This window comes from Panthera onca, chromosome D1, assembly GCF_046562875.1.
Source record: "Panthera onca isolate mPanOnc1 chromosome D1, mPanOnc1 haplotype 2, whole genome shotgun sequence".
NCBI classification, from domain to species: domain Eukaryota; kingdom Metazoa; phylum Chordata; class Mammalia; order Carnivora; family Felidae; genus Panthera; species Panthera onca.
Genome location: NC_138348.1, coordinates 58,973,991 through 58,994,653, shown reverse-complemented (window position 1 = coordinate 58,994,653; position 20,663 = coordinate 58,973,991). Strand labels below are relative to the sequence as shown.

Genomic DNA, 20,663 nt, shown 5'->3' with positions numbered 1-20,663 from the left:
GCAGCCACACAGATATTCACTAAATGTCTCTTGAGAGAAGACGGGAATGACAGATGTACGCACACTGCTGCCTTGCCACTCAGGCCTCAGTCTCCCCTCGTTTAGGAGTGTTGTCAGCAGTCTCTTCACCACTCTGTCCACTACCACTGACTCTTCATGTGTCAACTACACTTGAATAAAAAACAATTAATGAGTTAAAAAACAAAATACGATCCTGCCGTTCTTGCTTATAATGGTACGATGCCCAAGTCAGACTGGGAAATGTGGAGGGAGCGGTAAGAGCTGGGAAATCATTGTTTTGTCACATCACAGCCAAGACTGGCTCAGACAAGAATCATCAATGGATGATAATGGATGACAAGTCTAGAGGGGGAGGAGCAGGATATATGTATGTTCTCTAAGTGTCTCCCTACAAACTATTCACTAGTCACGTTCATGCAGGCGCACGTACAGACACACACAGAATGACAAAGTTGAGAAATCAGATAACATCTTGACCAGGTGACAAAACTGAACATCACCAGTGAGGGACAAATGGACACTGTGTGCCTCCAAAGGTCATACTGTATACTGTATGAAGGACACATCACCATGCACAAAATACTCCAAGTGAGAATGAGTAATCTGAATCTAATCATGAGGAAACATCAGATGAACAAAAAATGAGGAATGTTCTATTTTTAAAAGGGAAGAAGTGGTTTGTAATATGACACTGACATTAAAAAAAAAAAAAGACAAAAGCTGTGACAAGCTCTTAAAGAAGAGATAAGACAATTAAATGCACTACCTGACCCTAGACTAGATCATGAAGTGGAGGAAGAAAATTTCTATAAAGGACATTATGCAATCAACTGACAAAAGTGGAATATAAACCACAGATTAGGTAAAAGTATTATATCAATGTTAATTTTACTGAAGTTGATAACTATACTGTGGATATGAAAGAGAATATACCTACTTAGGAAATACATACTCAAGTATTTAAAAGTAAAAGGTCATGGAGCGCCTGGGTGGCGCAGTCAGTTAAACGTCCAACTTCAGCTCCGCTCATGATCTCAGGGTTCATGAGTTCAAGCCCCGCATCGGGGTGCTGACAGCTCAGAGCCTGGAGCCTGCTTCAAATTCTATGTCTCCCGCTCTCTCTTCCCCTTCCCTGCTCATACTCTGTCTCTCTCTCAAAAATAAACATTAAAAAAAATTTTTTTAAAGGTTGTGATACATGTAATTTAACTTCAAATGATTCACATACACAAAAACATTTATCTATATCTGTACATACAGAAAGAGAGAGCTTGCAAATGACAAAGCAAATGAAATAATGTTAACAGGAGACAAATCTGGGCAAAGGATATAAAGATAAAGTGTTCTTATACAAGTTTTATTTTTGCAATGTTTCAATAAGCTTGAAATTCTTTCTAAACAAAAAGTCTTTTCAAAAAGGAAAAGGAATACAAGTCCTAGCTAATGCAATAAAACAAGAAAAGGTATAAAAGAATACAGTTTGGGAAGGAAGAAATAAAACTGTTTCTGTCACAGATGACATGACCATCTATGTAAAAAACCCGAGAAAATGAACAAAAAAACTCCAGGAACTAATAAGCAATAATACCAAGGTTGCAGGATACGAGTTAACATGCAAAAGCCAATCTCCTCTATATCAGCAATGAACAACTGGAATTTTAACTTAAAAACACAATAACATTTTCATTAGTAGCCTCAAAAAATGAAATAGGAGGTATGAATCTAAGAAAATACGTACAAGATCTATATAAGGAAAACTACAAAACTCTGATAAAAAGATATCAAGGAAGAACTACAAAAGTGGAGAAACATTGTATATTCATGTATACGAAGACTCAATATTGTCAAGATGTCAATTCTTCCCAACTTGATCTATAGAGTCTATGCAATACCAACCAAAATCCCAGCAAGTAATTCTGTAGTTATTAACAAACCGATTCTAAAGTTTATATGGAGAGGGCCAAGGACCCAGAATAGCAAACACGATATTGAAGGAGAACAAAGTTATGGGGCACCTGGGTAGCTTGGTCGGTTAAGCACCTGACTCTTGATTTTGGCTCTGGTCATGATCTCACAGTTTTTGAGATTGAGGCCTGGTCTGGCTCTGCACCAAGCAGAGTCAGACCTGCTTAAGAGTCTCTTTCTGCCCCTCCTCCACTGGCATGCTCCCATGCACCTCTCTCTCCAAAAAAGAAAAAAAAAAAAAAAAAAGGATTTGAAGGAGAACAAATTTAGAGGACTGACACTATCTGAGACTTATGATAAAGCTACAGTAATCAAGACAGTGTAGTATTGGCAAGAGAATAAAAAAAAAAAAAAATCAATGGAACAGAAAAGAAAGCCCAGAAATAGACCCACATAAGTATAGTCAACTGATCTTTAACAAAGGAGCAAAGGCAGTATAATAGGGCAAAGTCTTTTAAACAAATGGTGCTGGAACAACTGGACATTCACATGCAAACAAATGATTCTAGACACAAACCTTACATCCTTCACAAAAATTAATTCAGAAAGAGATTATAGACCTAACTATAGGTCTATAAAACTCATAGAAAATAACACAGGAGAAATCTAGGGTGATCTTGGGTACAACAATTACTTTTTAATTTTTTGTTTAATGTCTGTTTATTTTCGAGAGAGAGAGAGACAGCACAAGCAGGCAGAGAGACCAGGAGACACAGAATCTGAAATAGGTTCCAGGCTCTGAGCTGTCAGCACAGAGCCTGATGTGGGGCTTGAAATCAAGACCAGCAGGATCATGGCCTGAGCCAAAGCCAGATGCTTAACCGACTGAGCCACCCAGGAGCCCTTTTAGGTATAACATCAAACACATTCTGCATGAAAAGAATAATTGACAAGCTGGACTTCATTAAAATTTAAAACTTCTGTTCTGCAAAAGGCAATATTAAGAGAAAGAAGACAAGCCACGGACTAGGAAAAAATAATTGCAAAAGTCACATCTGACAAAGCACTGTTACCCAAAATATACAAAGAACTCTTCAAATTCAACAATAAGAAAACAAAACAACCCAACTGTAAATTGGACCAAAGACTTTGGCAGCTCACCATACAAGATACACAGATGGCAAATAAGCTCATGAAAAGATGCTTCACCATTTTTCATCAGGAAAATCCAAACTGAAACAAGGTGCCACTACACACACCTAGTAGAATGGCCAAACTCCAGAACATTGATAGTACCAAATGCTGACAAGGATGTGCGGTAACAGGGACTCCGAATTCATTGTTAGTGGGAGGCAAAATGGTACAGCCACTTTGGACGTCAGTTTGGCAGGTTCTTATAAAACTAAACATACTCTTCCCATACATTCCAGTAATCATGGTCCTCAGTATTTACTCAAGGGAGTTGTATGATTCCAACTATATGACATTCTGGAAAAGGCAAAACTATGGAGACAATAAAAAGATCAATGGTTGCCAGGGCTTAAGAGGGAGTGGGGGATGAACAGATATAGCAAAGGAGATTTTACAGCACTGAAACTACTCTGTATGATAACTATATTGGTGAATACATGTCATTATATATTTGTCCCAAACCATGGAAGATATAACACAAGCCCTAATGTAAACTATGGGCTTAGGGTGACAATGATGTGTCAATGCAGGTTCGCCAACTGTGACTAACATACCATAAAGAAGGGGATATTGATAATGGGAAATACTATGCATGTGTGGGGTCAGGGGAATCTGGGAAATCTTTGTACATTCTGCTCAATTCCACTGTGAATCTAAAACTGCTCTAAAAAAAATCAAGTCTTGGGGCACCTAGGTGGCTCAGTCGGTTAAGCGTCCGACTTTGGCTCAGGTCATGATCTCACGGTTCATGGCTGTGAGCCCCACATCAGGCTCTGTGCTAACAGCTCAGAGCCTGGAGCCTGCTTTGGATTCTGTCTCCCTCTCTCTCTGCTCCTCCTTCGCTCATACTCTGTCTTTTTCTCTCTCTCTCTCAAAAATAAACACTAAAAATTTTTTTTTAAATTAAGTCTTTAAAAAGAAACCATCCCCCCCCTCTACCTACAGGAGAGCCTGGCATATGTGACCCTTTGTAATCTAATCCCAAACTATACCTCTCCAACACATTTGTTCCCACCATCCTCCTCCTCTTAGCTACTTAAACTCCAGCTTCACTTAATTATCTGCCATTCCTCTTTATACTTTACCTTTTTATTCAAGTTGATCACTCTGCTGGAATACTTTTCCTCATCTTTCCCACTTCAGCTTTTGTTCATTCTATCTCTTATATTATGGTTTGTTGATATAGTTGCCTTAACCATTAGATTATGAGTCCCTCCACGGCAAGGACAATGCCTAACAAATAGTAATAGTAATAACAATAGAAGCCAACAACTAACATTTCTGGAGCACTCTGTACCAAGCACCTTTTTAAGCAAATTTATGACTCATTTAATCCTTTCAGCAACCCTACAAGGTAGGTGCTATTATGCCCATTTGATTCGAGCCTTCCTGAGGCATAGGGAGATCGAGTAACTTCCAGACTGCTCAGCTAAGAAATGGAAGGACCAGGATTTGAACCCAAGCAGTCAGTCTGGCTCTAGAAGCCATATTCTTCACCACTGTGGTATACATAGTAGAAACTCAAAAAAATAACAGCACAGAACAGAGTTGAACACAGTGTTTGCGGAATGAAAATTCCACAACGGGACCAAAGTAAAGCAACTGGCAACTGAGAAAAAGGAGGCACAGAGGTTTAAAATGTTTAGAGATACAAATAATCTAATCTCTCTCCAATCTTCTCTTGTAAAAGCTAAGAACCGAAGACCAAAGTGCTTTTCCCAAAGTTACCTTAGTTACTCCCTGAACCAGTTTTACAAGTCTTCCCACCACACCATATTAAAGGAATGATTATTTGTTTGTAAGAAATTGTAAAAATGGAGGTGGAGGAGGGGTGAACTGGGTGAAGGGGGTCAAAAGGTCAAAAAGTACAGATTTTCAGTTATAAAATAAATAAGTCACGGGAACGTAATGTGACTATAGTTCATAATACTGTATTGAATATTTGAAAGTTGCTATGAGAGTAAATCTTAAAAGTCCTCATCACAAGAATTTTTTTGTAACTATTATGGTGACTGGGGCGCCTGGCTGACTCAGTCAGTAGAGCATAAGACTCTTGATCTTGGGGTCATGCGTTCAAGCCCCACACTAGACATGGAGAGAAAAGAAAAGAGGAGAAGTGAAGTGAAGTGAAGTGAAGTGAAGTGAAGTGAAGTGAAAAGAGAAGAGAAGAAAAAGAAAAGAGAAAGAGAGAAAGAAGGGAGGGAGGGAGAGAGGGAGGAAGAAAAGAAGGAGGACTACATATGGTGATAGATGTTAACTAGACTTACTGTGCTGGTCATTTCACAAATTATACAAATATCAAATCATTATGTTGCATACCTGAAACTAATGTTATATGCCAATTATACCTCACGTTAAAATAATAGTAATAATATCTAACAACAGACTTTGTGAAATCACAAAAATGAAATGCACATTAAATGAAAAAAGGAAAATGATATAAAATTACAATCAAATATATTCTGGTATTCCAACAATAAGAGAAGTTGAAGATGTACACCAGCCTAATGCAATATTTAGTACACAGCAGGAATTTAATATCAATTAAATTTTTTAATCTTAAGAGGTTTTATGTTTACTTCTAAGTATCCATTTAATTTTATATATATATATATATGTATACATATATATGTATATATGTATAACTTATCTAAAATACACTGCATATTTTGCTACCTCATTAAAGAGGATATTGATAGGGGCGCCTGGGTGGCTCAGTGGGTTAAGCATCCGACTTTGGCTCAGGTCATGATCTCACAGTTTGTGAGTTTGAGCCCCATGCTGGGCTCTGTGCTGACAGCTCAGAGCCTGGAGCCTGCTTCAGATTCTATGTCTCCCTCTCTCCCTGCCCCTCCCCTGCTTGTGTTCTCTCTCTCTCTCTCAAAAATAAATAAATAAAACATTTTTTTTAATTTTTGTTAGTGTTTTTATTTATTTTTGAGACAGAGAGAGACAGAGCATGAGCAGGGGAGGGGCAGAGAGAGAGGGAGACACGGAATTTGAAGCAGGCTCCAGGCTCTGAGCTGTCAGCACAGAGCCTGACGCGGGGCTCAAGCCCACGGACTGTGAGATCATGACCTGAGCCAAAGTCAGACACTCAACCGACTGAGCCACCCAGGTGCCCCAAACATTTTTTTTAAATAATAAAAAAATAAAGAGGATATTGATACATGTAACCTTTTCTTGAACATACAATATTCATGAGCAATAATTTTTAGTAATTTTCAGATAGTTTTAAAACAGCCAAGTTAATATAATATCAAAAATGCAGCTAAGGTACAATTAAGAAACTCTGCAATTCTAGTGTCCCCATCTAATAATCAAACTGATGTCTTTGATAGAAATATATGGATATCGAAAGTAAACTAGTCACTCCAGAACACCTGGACAACTGTTTATATGAAATACCTATCAAGTAGAATAAACTCCATTAAGTCAACTCATGAAAACAAGCCTGAAATACCTACTATAAATTAAATCTTTATACCTACTATAAAGTTGGGACCAACTCTCTCCTATAATGAGCACAGTGCTATAAAATACATTGACCTGGAGGGGCGCCTGGGTGGCTCAGTCAGTTAAGCGTCCTACTCTTGATTGCAGCTCAGGTCATGACCACACTGTCAGTACAGAGTCCGCTTGGAATCCTCTCTCTCTCCCTCTCTTTCTCTGCCTCTCTCTCTCTCACAATAAAAAATAATAATAATAAAAATAAATAAATACAATAAAATGTCCTAGACCTGTAATGAGTAGCATACCCACAGCCTACTTTCCTATCTTGCTTTGTGATCTATTTTCAAAATGAAAAATTAGAAAATCTTCTTCATCTTGCTGCTTCCCATATATAGCTGGATATTAACATTTTAGTGGATGAAAGCAGTACCAATTTAATGAGATTATTCTATTCATTAAGGTAGACAATCAAGGTTAAAAAAGTTTTTTTAGGGGCGCCTAGGTGGCTCACTCGGTTAAGCATCTGACCTTGGCTCAGGTCATGATCTCACAGTTCATGAGTTCGAGCCCCGTGTTGGGCTCTGTGCTGACAGCTCAGAGTCTGGAGCCTGCTTTGGATTCTCTGTCTCCCTCTCTCTCTCTGCCCCTCCCCCACTCGTGCTCTATCTCGGTCTCTCAAAACTAAATAAACGTTTAAAAAAAAAGTGTTTTTAAAAGGGCGCCTGGGTGGCTCAGTTAAGAGTCTGACTTTGGCTCAGATCATGATTTCATGGTTCATGAGTTTGAGCCCCACATTGGAGCTCTCAGCACAGGGCCAATTCAGATCCTCTGTCTCCCTGTCTCTCTGCCCCTCCTCCATGCTCACTCTCTCTCTCTCTCTCTCTCTCTCTCTCTCTCACTCTCGCTCGCTCTCTCAGATATTTGAAAAAAAAAAGTTTTTCATGATTCTAAATAAAGTTACTTTCATGTTGCTTTTTTTTTAAACGTTTAGTTTTCCTGTATTCTGATCAAAAAGCGACTGGAATTGTGACAGGAAAAATTCACATCCTCTGAAAGACATAAGCACGTTGGAGGACACAAGACCTACAGTTTCTAATCACATGCCTAGCATAATTCAAAAAGGATACTTTATAAATATCTGTTGAATAAATGGCTGACGCAGTTAAGTTTTCCTCTTTCAATAGAGGCTAACATAACATATGAATTACTTATAGTTCAGAGTAAAACCCCTAGTAAAAAAAAGTATAATCATGGTAAAGAACACCAAGTTTTTCCTGAAAAAAAAACCATAAAAGTCTGATTGCCACTTTTACTTATTTGTATCTTCCCTTTTTTCTTACCCTGGAGTCTACTGACGAAAGCCAAAGGTAACTGCCAGTTTCCACTTCCTGATTTTCCCTACTGTTCTCAAAAAAATCAGACTGTTTCTTTCAGGATATTCTAAAAACCATGGCGGGGGGAAAAATGCCAGATATTTCAATGGACCAACAAACAAACTGAGCCGCTTAAGTGCTAGGCTCTAATGCTCAGCTTTAACAGTATATGGCTTAGCCTTTAACCAACAAACGCACTTGACTAGAGTTTTCAATGCCTCATAACATTTCTAGTAAATGAGGTCTGTGGCAATCAGCGTCAAATATTACAGAGAATGAAATTCCTGACATCAAAGAACCCACAATCACCAGATGTTGCCGTTTCAGAAATTTAAAGAGGTAGAGAATCAGGAATTCTTAAGTGGACTACTCAAAAAAGGATAGGCATTTTAAAAAAAAGGATAGGCATGGTAAGTACCCAAAGACAAAACAGGAAGACTGATCACTTAAAATACAGAGGGATATTCCAAAGTTTCATTCTAATTCACACCATAAAAGGGGTGTGGGGGTGGAGCCTGAGTATTCTGCCTGTAAAAAGAAGTTTAAAATACAGCCTTTCTTCCACTTCTGTCCTAGCCTAAAATCCCCAGAGATGTGGAGATGCTGTGACAAAGCACAGAGATAAGTTTAAGAAACAAGTTTTCAAACACCCAGCCAAGCACAGTAGAACTACTCCCAACACCCAGGTTCTGGTCAGGTATCTGTCACTAAAAGAACAACAGGGCACTCAATTCACATTTGTTAAACTAATCATCTTTACTGACTCCTTCAGGAAGAGAATAAACAGATGACCAAGTGTATGGCCAGGGGAATAGTTTCACCTCTGAGAGCTTCAGATTTTGCATTTGTAAACTTCTATGATTCAAATTCAAGATTCCATCTCAAAGTAAGATGGAAAACAAGATTGTATAATACTAAACCAAGAAGGTATACTATGAATTATGTTTTCTAAAAATTCCAATGTCAAGTTTTCTGTGCTGCACGCACTCTTCTACCTATATAGTCTAACTGCTAACTGATGCAAGGAATTAGAAACATTTAACTCTGCCTGAGACACTACGGTGTCATTAGACCTATAACAAAGTATAAAACCTAAAATGTTTCAACTCCTCTCTTAACATAGACCTGTCTTTAATTTTTCTAAAATACCCCTGGTTTGTTACTGCATTCATTCAAGTGCTTTAAAAATGACAAATAGGGGCGCCTGGGTGGCTCAATGGCTTGAGCGTCCAACTCTTGATTTCAGCTCAGATCATGATCTCGCTGTTTGTCAGTTTGAGCCCCACGTGGGGATCTGTGCTAACAGCTCGGAGCCTGGAGCCTGCTTAGGATTCTGTCTTCCTCTCTCTCTGGCCCTTCCCCGCTTACCACTCTCTCGAGCGCGCTCTCAAAAATAAATAATTTTTGAAAATGACAAATTTTCCTTTTCCCCACAGTAGTAATAAGGCTGATGGGTAAAAATACACAGATATCAAAAGTACACATTTTAAAACTACGAAAACCTAATTTGTTTTTTCATTTCACTACACACTTCAGGCCCAACTTATAAGTTTCAGTTCTGCTCTTGCTCTATTTCTAGTCAGTTTCACTTCAAAAATTTTCTGCCACAAAGTTAAGAATTGTGATCCTGTGGAGAAATTTTAAAGTAAACACTAAATAAGAACATAGCTTTTCCTTTCAAAGGAGAACTAAACATTTTCACAAGAAAAACAAAGAAACAAACAAATTAAAAAATCCTAATTAAATGTATTTTGTCATATAAAAATGATTTTTAGACTGCTGATTTTTTTCCAGTTTCTGAACCTTCCTCATATAGTTTTGTTTACAAGAGCCAAAGCAGTTCAAAAATTGCTATCATTCTATTTTATATACATGTTTTAAATTTGAGTCACAAGTAAGGGGCTCAATAAATATTTGTGGAAGGAATGAACATACATAGCACAGTACTGTGCTGCAGGAGGCATATGTTCCTAATAAGATACAACTTTCTCTCTGCCTTTAGTGGCCTTACCAACAAAACAGATTTCTTTGAAAGTACATGAAAAAAAAAAATCAAATTAGATTAGCAACAGTAAGATATCTAATAAACACATAAGAGGGAACTATATATCCTATATGGCTAAATTAAGCTTTCTAAAGCTTTTTGATGCTTCTACCATTTTTTTCTTGTATGTGCTTCAATCCCATTTCCTTCTTCTCTTTAGGCTGTAAAGGTCTTCAAAGGAAAGATTCATATAAAAATTAAAATTAAAAATAAAAATATACAGACAGCTCCTACTATGTAATCAGTAGTGTTTGGTAGAGGTGCTGTGGAAAATAAACTACAAAGCATCATGGTCCTGAACCTTCAGGTAACTTAAAACTTCTGTGTTTAGCCAGCGCTCTGCAAAGAGTAGGTGTCTATGGCAACTGGTAATCAAAGACCTTAACTGCCCCTGTGTTAACACTGTGTTAACTTTGAAAAAGTTACCCAGACCTTAGATTCCTCATCTGTGAAAGAAGTCTTTACTGATACAAATCTCCCATGCAGAAGAATTCCAAATGATTTATGTAGATATTCTGCCCTTCAGGAGAGGGAACAGGAATCCCCACTCCTCAAGTATGGGCTGTGCATAGTGACTTTCTTCCAAAAAGGACAGTATGGAGAGTGAGCGGGAAAGAGTAACCTTATAGCAGTGTTTGTAAACCAAACACTACCTCAGCTGGTGATGATGAAGATTAACATCAATAGTAATAAGTCATGTTAACAGTACGTACACCTGATAAGACCAGATAAAAATGGCACTTTACCACCTTGGCCTTCCTCCCAAAACCCATAACCCCAGTCTAATCATGAGGGGGGAAAAAAAACCAACATGAGACTCATTCCAATATAAGGGCATCCTACAAAATACCTTATCAGTACTCAAAACTGTCTCAGTCATCAAAAAGAAGGAAAATCTGAGGAACTGTCACAGCCAAGAGAGTAAGGAGACAGAACAACTAAATATAATGTGGTATTCAGGATGATATTCTGGCACAGAAAAAGGTCATTAGGTAAATAGTAAAGCTCCATTAACAGATGAATAGATAAACAAAATGCACAGGCTTCCTGCTGACTCAGTAGGTTGTAAGTTCAAGCCCCAAGCTGGATGTACAATTTACTTAAAAAATAAAAAAAAAAAAATCCAGTATATACATATAATGGAGTATTACTTAGACTTATAAAGGAATGAAATTCTGATACATGCTACAACATGGATGAACACTGAAAACATTACGCTGAAAATAAGTCATACGCAAAAGAGCAAATACTGTAGTATTATTCACTTACATGAAGTACCTAGAATGAGCAAATTCATAGAAACAGAGCACAACAAAGTTCACCAGGGGCTGGAAGAAGGGGAAAATGGGGAATTATTGTTTAATGGGTACAGTATCTGTTTGGGATGATGAAAATTTCTGGAAATAGACAGTGGTGATGACTGCACAAACAGTCGTAACTGCCTTTGAGATACACACTTAAAAATTATTAAAATGGCAAATTTTATGTAATGTGTATTTTACCCCAATTTTTTAAACTAAGGAATACTGAATAAACTGGGGACTTTCATTAGTAATAACACATAACACATCAATATTGGTTCATTAATTGTAACAAATGTATCATACAATTGGAAGACATCAAGAATAGGGGAAAATGGGTGTTGAGTATATAGTTTCTGCACTATCTTTTCACCTCAAGTCTGTAAATCTAAAACTGTTCTGAAAAATAATGTCTACATAAAAAAATTCAGGGGCTATAAATGTTAATAGAGCTAATATAGTCCACCTCTTCCAAAAACAGGAGAAGAAAAATAAATGCTCTTCAAATCAGCGAAAAACATTGAGCGATCAGAAAAATTAATGCCAAGGACAAAAATAAACCTGCAATTCACGAAAGAAATTACAATGTTACATAAACCTATGCAAAGATGAAATCCATAGGGTTGTTTGAAGGATAAATGAGATCATGTACTTAGCACAGTGTTTTGTATACATTAAATGAAGCTATTAAAATATAATAATTAAAGAAATACAAATTTAAATAGCAAAAATATATACATATGTGTATACAGATGCAGGTTATACACATTCATATATGTATAAGTTATATGATTATATTCTACATATATTATACATATATATAAAATCATATTGGAAAACACTGAGAAAACTTCCGATGCCCAAAGCTGACAAAATATGATGGGTAAACAAACCCTGTCATAATCTAGTGGGAGTAGTGTGGTGGACGTGTCCTTTCAGGGAAACACTTTGCTAATATCTTCTAAAGTTAACAAAAATGAAAACATAAAAATAAAAAATAAAGTTAACAAAAATGTACATATAATAAAAGTATTCATGTACATACTTTATATGAAGTATAATTCTATGTATTTATACCAATTTAAATATATACATATATCCTTTGAGTGATTTCACTGCTCAAAATTCATCCTAAAGAAATATTAGCACAAGTGTACAAAGATACCTATACGTGTATATTCCCTGCAACAATGTAACAGATAAAACTGTACAAAGGGCTACCAACAAGGGGTTAAACAAAGCTAAGTGAACATTATTATGCAAAGTATGGTAGATGTATATACACTGACATGGATGATTGTCTAAAACAAATAATAAATAGTAAATTTTTTCTTAATTTTTAAAGGAAAGGAATAAACCAGTTCAGGGCTGTTGAAACTGGGGTTTCCATGTACATATGTTTCAAGAAAACCAAAACCGCATGCAAAACTGCGTTTACGTATGTAAGTGCATTTTCGAAGGAAGGTGTCTATAGCTTTTACCAAATTCTTAAAGGAATATGTGGCCCCCTGGAAGGGTCACTGAACAATCACTAAAAAACCACCCATTTCTGAGTATCTACAGAAATGTAGTTTAGGTTAGACTCAAGTGAGGAAGACTCTGGGGAGGAAAGAAGTGCTCTCAATTAAACTTTTAGGACGTATTAAATGCCTCTACCACAAAACACAAAATTTTATTTCAAAACTCTAAATTTAAGGGTGTGAAGGAAGTTATTCTTCAGGTGAGCTTATATTCACTAATTACAAACCCCAACCAAAAATTAAAGATCAAAAACAGTCTTCAAAATGTGTGACTAGTTCATGTTTAAATTACAATTAAAGTAAGATCATACAGAAGCAAAAGGAGGCAAAGATTAAGTAGTAAGTAGTCCCATTTGACACAGACAGGTTGACAATTATGGACTAGTTACTCACATAGACAAAGATTCAGGAGTTATGCAGCCTTAACTAAACTTTTTTTTTTAACGACAAGTGGATTAAAATAAGACAAAAATAAGTTGGGTCTTATACATAGTTTTGTGGGCTTTCTTTGAGCAAAATAGATAAGTCTTTTCCTGGAGGCAGATTAAGGTGATTCCAATACCTTTAAAACTAATACAGTAAATTAACATTTTAAACATTACAGCCATGAGAATCAATGGGACTTAATGAAAACTGAAATAAATGAGTACAAAATAGCAGGGAGACTGTCTACCCTAAGATGAAAATATACTTAGAACAGTGGCTGTCAATCAGGAGTAATTTTGCCCCTCTAAGGGACATTTGGCAGCCCCTGAAGACATTCTTGACTGTCAGGACTGGACAGGTGCTCCTAGTACCTTGTGGGTACAAGCTATGGATGTGGCTCCACATCTCACAGACTGACCTACCCACTCAAAATTGTCAACAATGCCAAGAAGCAGCCTGGGGGAACCACTGAATCTATGCTTTGAGACAATCAGCTTTAAAACAGAAATCCTAAAACAGTGTTTACTTATTTGTTTCAAAAGACTGACATCTTATCAAATACCATGGGATCCAGTAAAATGACACAATTTTCAAAGTGTCATTTAAAAGAAAGTTATCAACTGATTTTCCAATTTATCTAAACTTTTTAAATTTTGCAAAAGCCACATGGAACAACAACAACAACAAAAGACAATGAATTCAATGCTAAAAGAAAAAAGTCTTATACACACACATCCTGTGATGCTCACAGATAATACTGAGCAAAAGAAATCAGACAAAGAAGACCACAAAAAAATGTGGTCTTTGCATGATACACCGTTTGCGTTTATACACCGTTCAAGAGCAGGCAAAAACCGATCTCTTGTTAGAAATTAGACTAGTAGTTCCTTTGGAGAGAAAGAAAAGGTAGAGATGGGAGAGAACATAAAGAGGACTTCTGGAATGCTAATAATTTTGTATTTCTTAATTTGGGTGATGGTTATATAACTGTGTTCACTTTGCAACAATTCATCAAGCTGTGTGCTAAATAATCAGTGCCGTTTATACAGATAACACTTTTACAAAAATGTTTATTTTTTAAATGTTACTCACACCCTAAAAACCTGAACCCTTTGACCCACAAAGCTAAATGAACGTCAGTTGCAAAAGTAAAAGTATTTTCATTATATGGGCACTTTGACCCACAAAACTAAAAAAAACGTCAACTGCAGAAGTATTTTTGTTATATAGGCTACCTTCCAAGAATTCAAGAAGGATGACACCCCCAGAAAGCTGTAAATACCATACTCAGAGCTCATATGGCATTCAGCTAAACACTTAAGCCACTATGTATCCCTCGGCACAAATCCAAAAATTTGACAAAGGCTTACAAATGCAGTTAAATTTATTCCACGGACAGTTGAGCTATTTCCCCCATTTTAAACTGTGAACTGTTATCAGAGAACATGCTCTATGCAACAAATGATGCTTCCTCTTTTCTAATCCCACATTTTCCCAAAGCTCCCCCAAGCTAAATCCCTCTTGGCCCTCAATACTTAGGATTTCTCCAGGCTGCTCCCAACAGTGCCCACCATCGCCTCTCTCAGTATCCATCCTCACAATCCACCTCCCCACACACATGAAAATGCACATTTAATGCTCATTCCTAAGGCTAGTCTTCCCCCTGCCAGACTTCTAATCTTTCCCGGGACCTCATAAATACAATCCAAACCTCACTACCCTCAAACTCCTAATATTCTCCACCAACTCGCTTCCCAACAGCACCACAAAACTAGGGCACATGCTAACCCCAGCTTTTAAATGCTCTTCTCCCACATAAAAAGTCCTGCCTCTGCACACAATTCAGCTCAGTGGCCAGTGCAGCTAAGACCTCCAGTGCAGCTCTCCGCTTTAGGACCCCCTCTACTTTTCCTGCTTTCAAACCCATCTCATTTCCCCTCCACCCCCTGCCCCAAACTCTGCTTTCTTCTTTAAGAATCTTTCCTAAGTACTAGGGCAGGGGTAGTTGAATGCAGGGTGAAGGACCGTGCTCCATCCTGTGCGAAGGTTCTCAAGTCTCAAGCACACAGCCATGGGCCCGGGCTACAGGGTCCCAACGCTGGACTGTGAAACCCAGCCTCAGCACTTCCTGACTGCAAGGCCTTGGACGTGGGATTTTCCATCTTTGAGACTCAGTTTGCTGAACTACAAAACGGGAAATCATAAAAAACAGCTATCTCATAGAACTGTCAGGATGAAATGAATTACTGGCCATTGGGCCCTTGGCACAAATCCTACATGGTTAAGTCTCAGGAACTGACAGTTTTTCCTTGGGTCCTCTTCATGGAAACAGGAATACGAGAGAGGGTGAAAGGTCCTTTCCTGGCAAGGGAGAGGTGGAGGGAAGAAGTACCATACAGACATACGGCTGACACCGAGAATTGTGTCAGATCCCCCAAGCTCAGTGCTCTCTCTTCATTATCCGCTTACAATGTGGACCCGAGAAGCCCTCAAAACCCCCGCTAAAGGATGGGGTAAGACACAAACATATACATCAGATCCTCCTTCCACGGGGAGTCCTTTGAGGAAATGAAGGAGGAAGGCGCCCCTAAATTGCTAAAACGCGATCCTTGGGGGTCTGAGAATCAGGAAGGAAACCCCAAAGCCCCAAAGGATTTCTCCTGGGAAGCCGAGGGGAGTACTTCATAACAAGGAGATGAAAAGTAAACGGTAGAAACCATAAAGATTCCTCAACTTCTCCCGTAGGAAAGAGTACCAACTGGTTTCTCCGCAAGTGGGTAGAGAAAGGAAAAGCGCTTTCCCCATCTCTCAGGTGACTCCCGGGCTTCCCCGGGTCCCTTCCCAGGAGGAATGAGGAGGAGGGTCCGCGCAAGGGAATCCCCAGCACCCCAGCTGGGGAGAGGCGGGCTCAGGCCGGGGCCCCCAGGGAGTTCCACTGGGTCTCTTCCCGTCTCTTTGCAGCCGGTCTCCAGTAACGGGATCCCTCCGGGGGACTCGGGGATCTCCCAGAGCATCGGACATCGCTGGCTCCCTCGCCTCACAATCCTGAAGTCCTCGGTCCCCCGAGTTCTCCCCGGCACTCGCCCGGGTCTCCCGGCTGGCACAGGGTCCGCCCGCCGCCCACGGGCTCTCCTCCCCGGCCTCCTGCCACCCCACCCCCTACCGAGCACCGCGAGCCCGCGGGCTTACCTGCTGAGAGGGCAGCTCCACATGCAGGGCCCGCGCGGCAGAACCGGGTGGCAACGCGGCGGCCGGGCCCGGGGGCGGCGGGGGGACCGGGCCCCCGACCGACGCGGAGGCGCTCATCTTGACCCAGGGGCCGCCGAGCGGCGGGGCCCGCGCTCCTCCGGCATCCGCCACCACAGCGTAGCCACGACCCGCCGAGCCCCTGCAGCCCCGAAACCCGCCACCCGAGAAGCAGGACGGCTCTACCCCACCTCCGGCCGCCGCGGCCGCGGGCTAAGGAAGAGCCATATTACCGCAGTGCAACCCCCACCACCCCGCCGAGACCTGGCTTGCTCATTGGTTGTGCTGCCACGGGGGCGGGACCCAACGACGGCCAAGGGGTGTGCTATTGGGTAGAAGGGCTGTCCATCGACGGCCGGAATGGGCTCGGGGCGGAGGGACCCGGGGATGGCCTAAATTGCGTCTGTCAAGCTGGGGTGAAACCCGGGGCGTTGCTTCTTTTTTCCCCAGTCTAATTGGTTCTTTCACTACCGTGGGGCGGGGGTCTCCTGGTAGATCCGCAAGGGCCATTGCTCTAGGCTGATGTCAGTTGTCAGTACTGGGAAAGAGGGGCGGGGTCTGATTAGGTAGCGCGAGCGCCTGGGCTCTGTTGTCACGTGCAGGAGGCAGGAGAGTCACCTGATAAGTGAGAGTCAGTCCTCGGAGCCACTTCCGCCCGAACCTAGTTGCCCTGGTAACCGGCCTCCCCTTGGACGGCGGGGACCCGTTTGGCGCCAGCTGGGTCGCGAAGGCTGGGCTACTGTTGCAAGTTCTCTGAGCAGCCTTTTTTCCCGAGGGGTTCGCAGGACCGTGCGAGCATTGAGAAAGAACATTTTATCGTTCGACAAGTCACCACGCAGGATGCGCTGAGACCAGAAACCTGTCGGGCAGTCCCTGCTCTTCCGTGAGCAACTCCAACCCACAAGTCCACTCCCCTCTTCGCACTCCACTAACTAGCACGCTGAGCTGCACAGTGTGTGCCAGGCACCCGGAAAACGCTGTTTCACCTCTACCAGTGTGTTGCTTATGCTATCCCTAGAAAGCCTGTGCCACTTTTCACCTTCTAGTGCCTACTTGCCCATCAAATCTCCTCCGCTGGTGGAGTCCCTTCTTCCAAAAGGCTTTCCTTATCTACTCTGGGACCCTGAGTTAGGAATCTTGCCTCTACCATATTTCTTACTATTCTATTGCATTGTCTTCTAATAAGTGTGTAACACACTCACACACACATTGAATTCCTCGAGCCAAAGGACCTTGTCATTCATCTCTGGATTTCCGGTGCCTGATGGATAATCAGTGTATGTTTGTTTTCATTTTTTTATGTGTATTTATTTTTGAGAGAGAGAGAGAGAGAGAGCATGAGCGAGGGAGGGGCAGAGAGTGAGGGAGACACACAATCGGAAGCAGTCTCCGCCCTGTCAGCCCAGAGCCTAGGGAGCTTGAACTCGCCCATGGTGAGATCGTGACCTGAGCCAAAGTCAGACCCTTAATGGACTGAGCCACCCAGGTGTCCCGGTATATGTTTGTTTTTAGTGAAAAACCAGTTCAAATGCAGCCTCTTCCATGAAGACTTCCTTGAGCATAATGATAGCATCTATAGCGATTGCTTCTATAATAAATAGCATTGAGTCATTCTGCAGGCTATCAATCTGCCTTCCCCCCCCCCCCCAAGACTATGAATTTCTCCACCACCTGGACTGACATAGCTGAAAGAACACAGTGTTTTAGAATCAGACACAACAGGAATCAGGCACTTTTGCGATCTTGGCTCTGCCACTCTCTAGCTATGTGTTCCTGGGCAAGCCAGTTCCTCGCTCTCAGCTTTAGTTTTCCCATCTGTAAAATAATAAGATTGCTGTAGAGATTAAGTAAATCAACATATGCAAAATGCCAGAGAAGCGCTCACATACAATAATTGCACTAAAACTAGTTTAATAAAAGGGAAGCATGGGGCGCCTGGGTGGCTCAGTCGGTTGAGCGTCCGACTTCGGCTCAGGTCACGATCTCGCGGTTCGTGAGTTCGAGCCCCGCGTCAGGCTCTGGGCTGATGGCTCAGAGCCTGGAGCCTGCTTCCGATTCTGTGTCTCCCTCTCTCTCTGCCCCTCCCCCATTCATGCTCTGTCTCTCTCTGTCTCAAAAATAAATAAACATTAAAAAAAATAAAATAAAATAAAAGGGAAGCATGCTATCTTTCCTGGGTGTTCAGAAGCCTGAACACTCTTTGGTTCTGACCCCAGAGCTGGCTAACATGGATGCTGCACTGTCTCCAATTCTGAAGCATCGAGTGGTTCCTCATGGGTGGTGTGGTCAGGTGTTTGTGGAGAAGGGATTAGTTAGGAAATCCCAAATCTCATCTGGTTCAACTCGTGGCATGCCAAAATCTGTTGGAATTTCACAGAAAACACTTCTGTTTCCAAGCTGTGTTAGTTTCCTTAGGCTTCTGTATCAAATTACCACAAACTAAGTAGCTTACAACAATAGCAACAGAAATGTATTCTTTCACAGTTCTAGAGACCAGTAACCCAAAATGAAGGTGTCAGCTGGGCCTCTCTTAGAAGGCTCTAAGGGAGAATCTTTTCTTGACCCTTTCATCTTCGGGTGGCTCCAGATACTCCTTGGCTCAGGGCTGCATAATTCCAACCTCTGCCTCCATCTTCTCATGGTCTTTTCTTCTTCCTGCATATTCTTTTCTCTTTCTTATAAGGACACTTGTCTTAGGATTTAGGGCCCGCGCAGATAATCCAGGTCTCGTTTTGAGATCCTTAATTACAGAGACCTTTTTTCCAAGTAAGATGACATTCACAGGTTCCAGCTTTAGAGAATGGACTCATTTTCGGGGGAGAGGGAGGGAGCATCATCCAACCCACTACACAAGTTAAGAAAACGGGCCTATAGAGGGGCCCCAGGGTGGCTCAGTTGGTTAAGTGTCTGACTTTCAGCTCAGGTCATGATCTTGTGGTTCATGAGTTCAAGCCCCATGTCAGGCTCTGTACTGACAGCTCAGAGCCTGGAGCCTGCTTCTGCCTCTATGTCTCCCTCTCTCCCTCTGCCCCTCCCCTACTCACTCTCTCTCTCTCTATCTCTCAAAAAAAAAAAAAAAAAAGGGCCTATAGAGACAGAACACAGAATCACTTCTTTCTCCTTTGAAGGTCAGCTCTGAATATTAGCTAACTTTATTACTTGATTCATTCAACAAATGTTCATTGAGGGCTTCTCTGTGGCAAACCCTTTGCTTGGTGCTGGGAAATCAGACTCAGACTCATCCCCAGGGAAGCTGCCCTCTTTACAGGGAAGTCCAATAAGTAAAAAAAAGAGTGATAAACCAGTTTTTCAGTCTGAGGGAAGTTCAGGAGCTGTGGAAGCCAGAGAAGAGAGTCGGATTTCAGTCACAGTAGAGGTGACATTTAAACTGGGTATTGAAGGGAGCACCTGGGTGGCTCAGTCAGTTAAGCGTCCTACTCTTGATTTCAGCTTGGGTCATGATCTCGAGGTTCGTGGGCTCTGTGCTGACAGCGTGGAGCCTGCTTGGGAATCTCTCTCCCTCTCTCTGCCCCTACCCCGCTTGTGTGTGCTTGCTCTCAAAAATATATAAACATTTCAAAAAATTGTTTAAAAAATAATAAAATAAACTGGGTACTGAAGAACCAATAGGAGTTCGCCAGGCAGAAAGGGAGAAAAGGATATTCCAGCAGAGAGAGCAGGATCCAATCTTTCCACCAGCTTTTTTAAAAAAAATTTTTAATATTTATTTATTTTTGAGAGAGAGAGAGAGAGACCACGACTGGGGGAGTGGCAGAAAGAGAGAGGGAGACACAGAATCCAAAACAGTCTCCAGGCTCTGAGCTGTCAGCACAGAGCCCAACATGGGGCTCAAACTCTGAATGAGCCGAAGTCAGACACCCAACCAACTGAGCCACCCAGGCACTCCGTTTCCACAAGCTTTTAATGACATTCAAGTCTGTACCAGGCCGATCACTGGGCACTGGAAATACATACCTCAAATAAACAACCCTTCTCAGACTTTTCCACTTACACCAAGAGAGCTGGAATGCTCACCCCAGGGACAGGACAAATACCTAAAATACTTGCATAATGTTCAAGGTAATGAGTGTAAAATGTTTTCCCACAGTGCCTTGGGTGTAGTAAGTGTTCAATAAATGCTATCATTTTTATATGTCCTATTTTATTCTAAAAATTCTTGTAT

General features: G+C 40.9%; 1 protein-coding gene across 1 annotated transcript in view; it reads right to left on the bottom strand.

Moving 5' to 3' along the window:
• The window catches only part of UVRAG (UV radiation resistance associated), a 296,618-nt gene extending 279,856 nt beyond the window's left edge, over nt 1–16,762 (bottom strand). Inside the window, exon 1 of the mRNA XM_060605582.3 lies at nt 16,424–16,762. Coding sequence (XP_060461565.1) covers nt 16,424–16,540 — 117 coding nt within the window. The 5' untranslated portion in view covers nt 16,541–16,762. The remainder of the gene's footprint in view (nt 1–16,423) is intronic.
• Nucleotides 16,763–20,663: the final 3,901 nt, after the last annotated feature.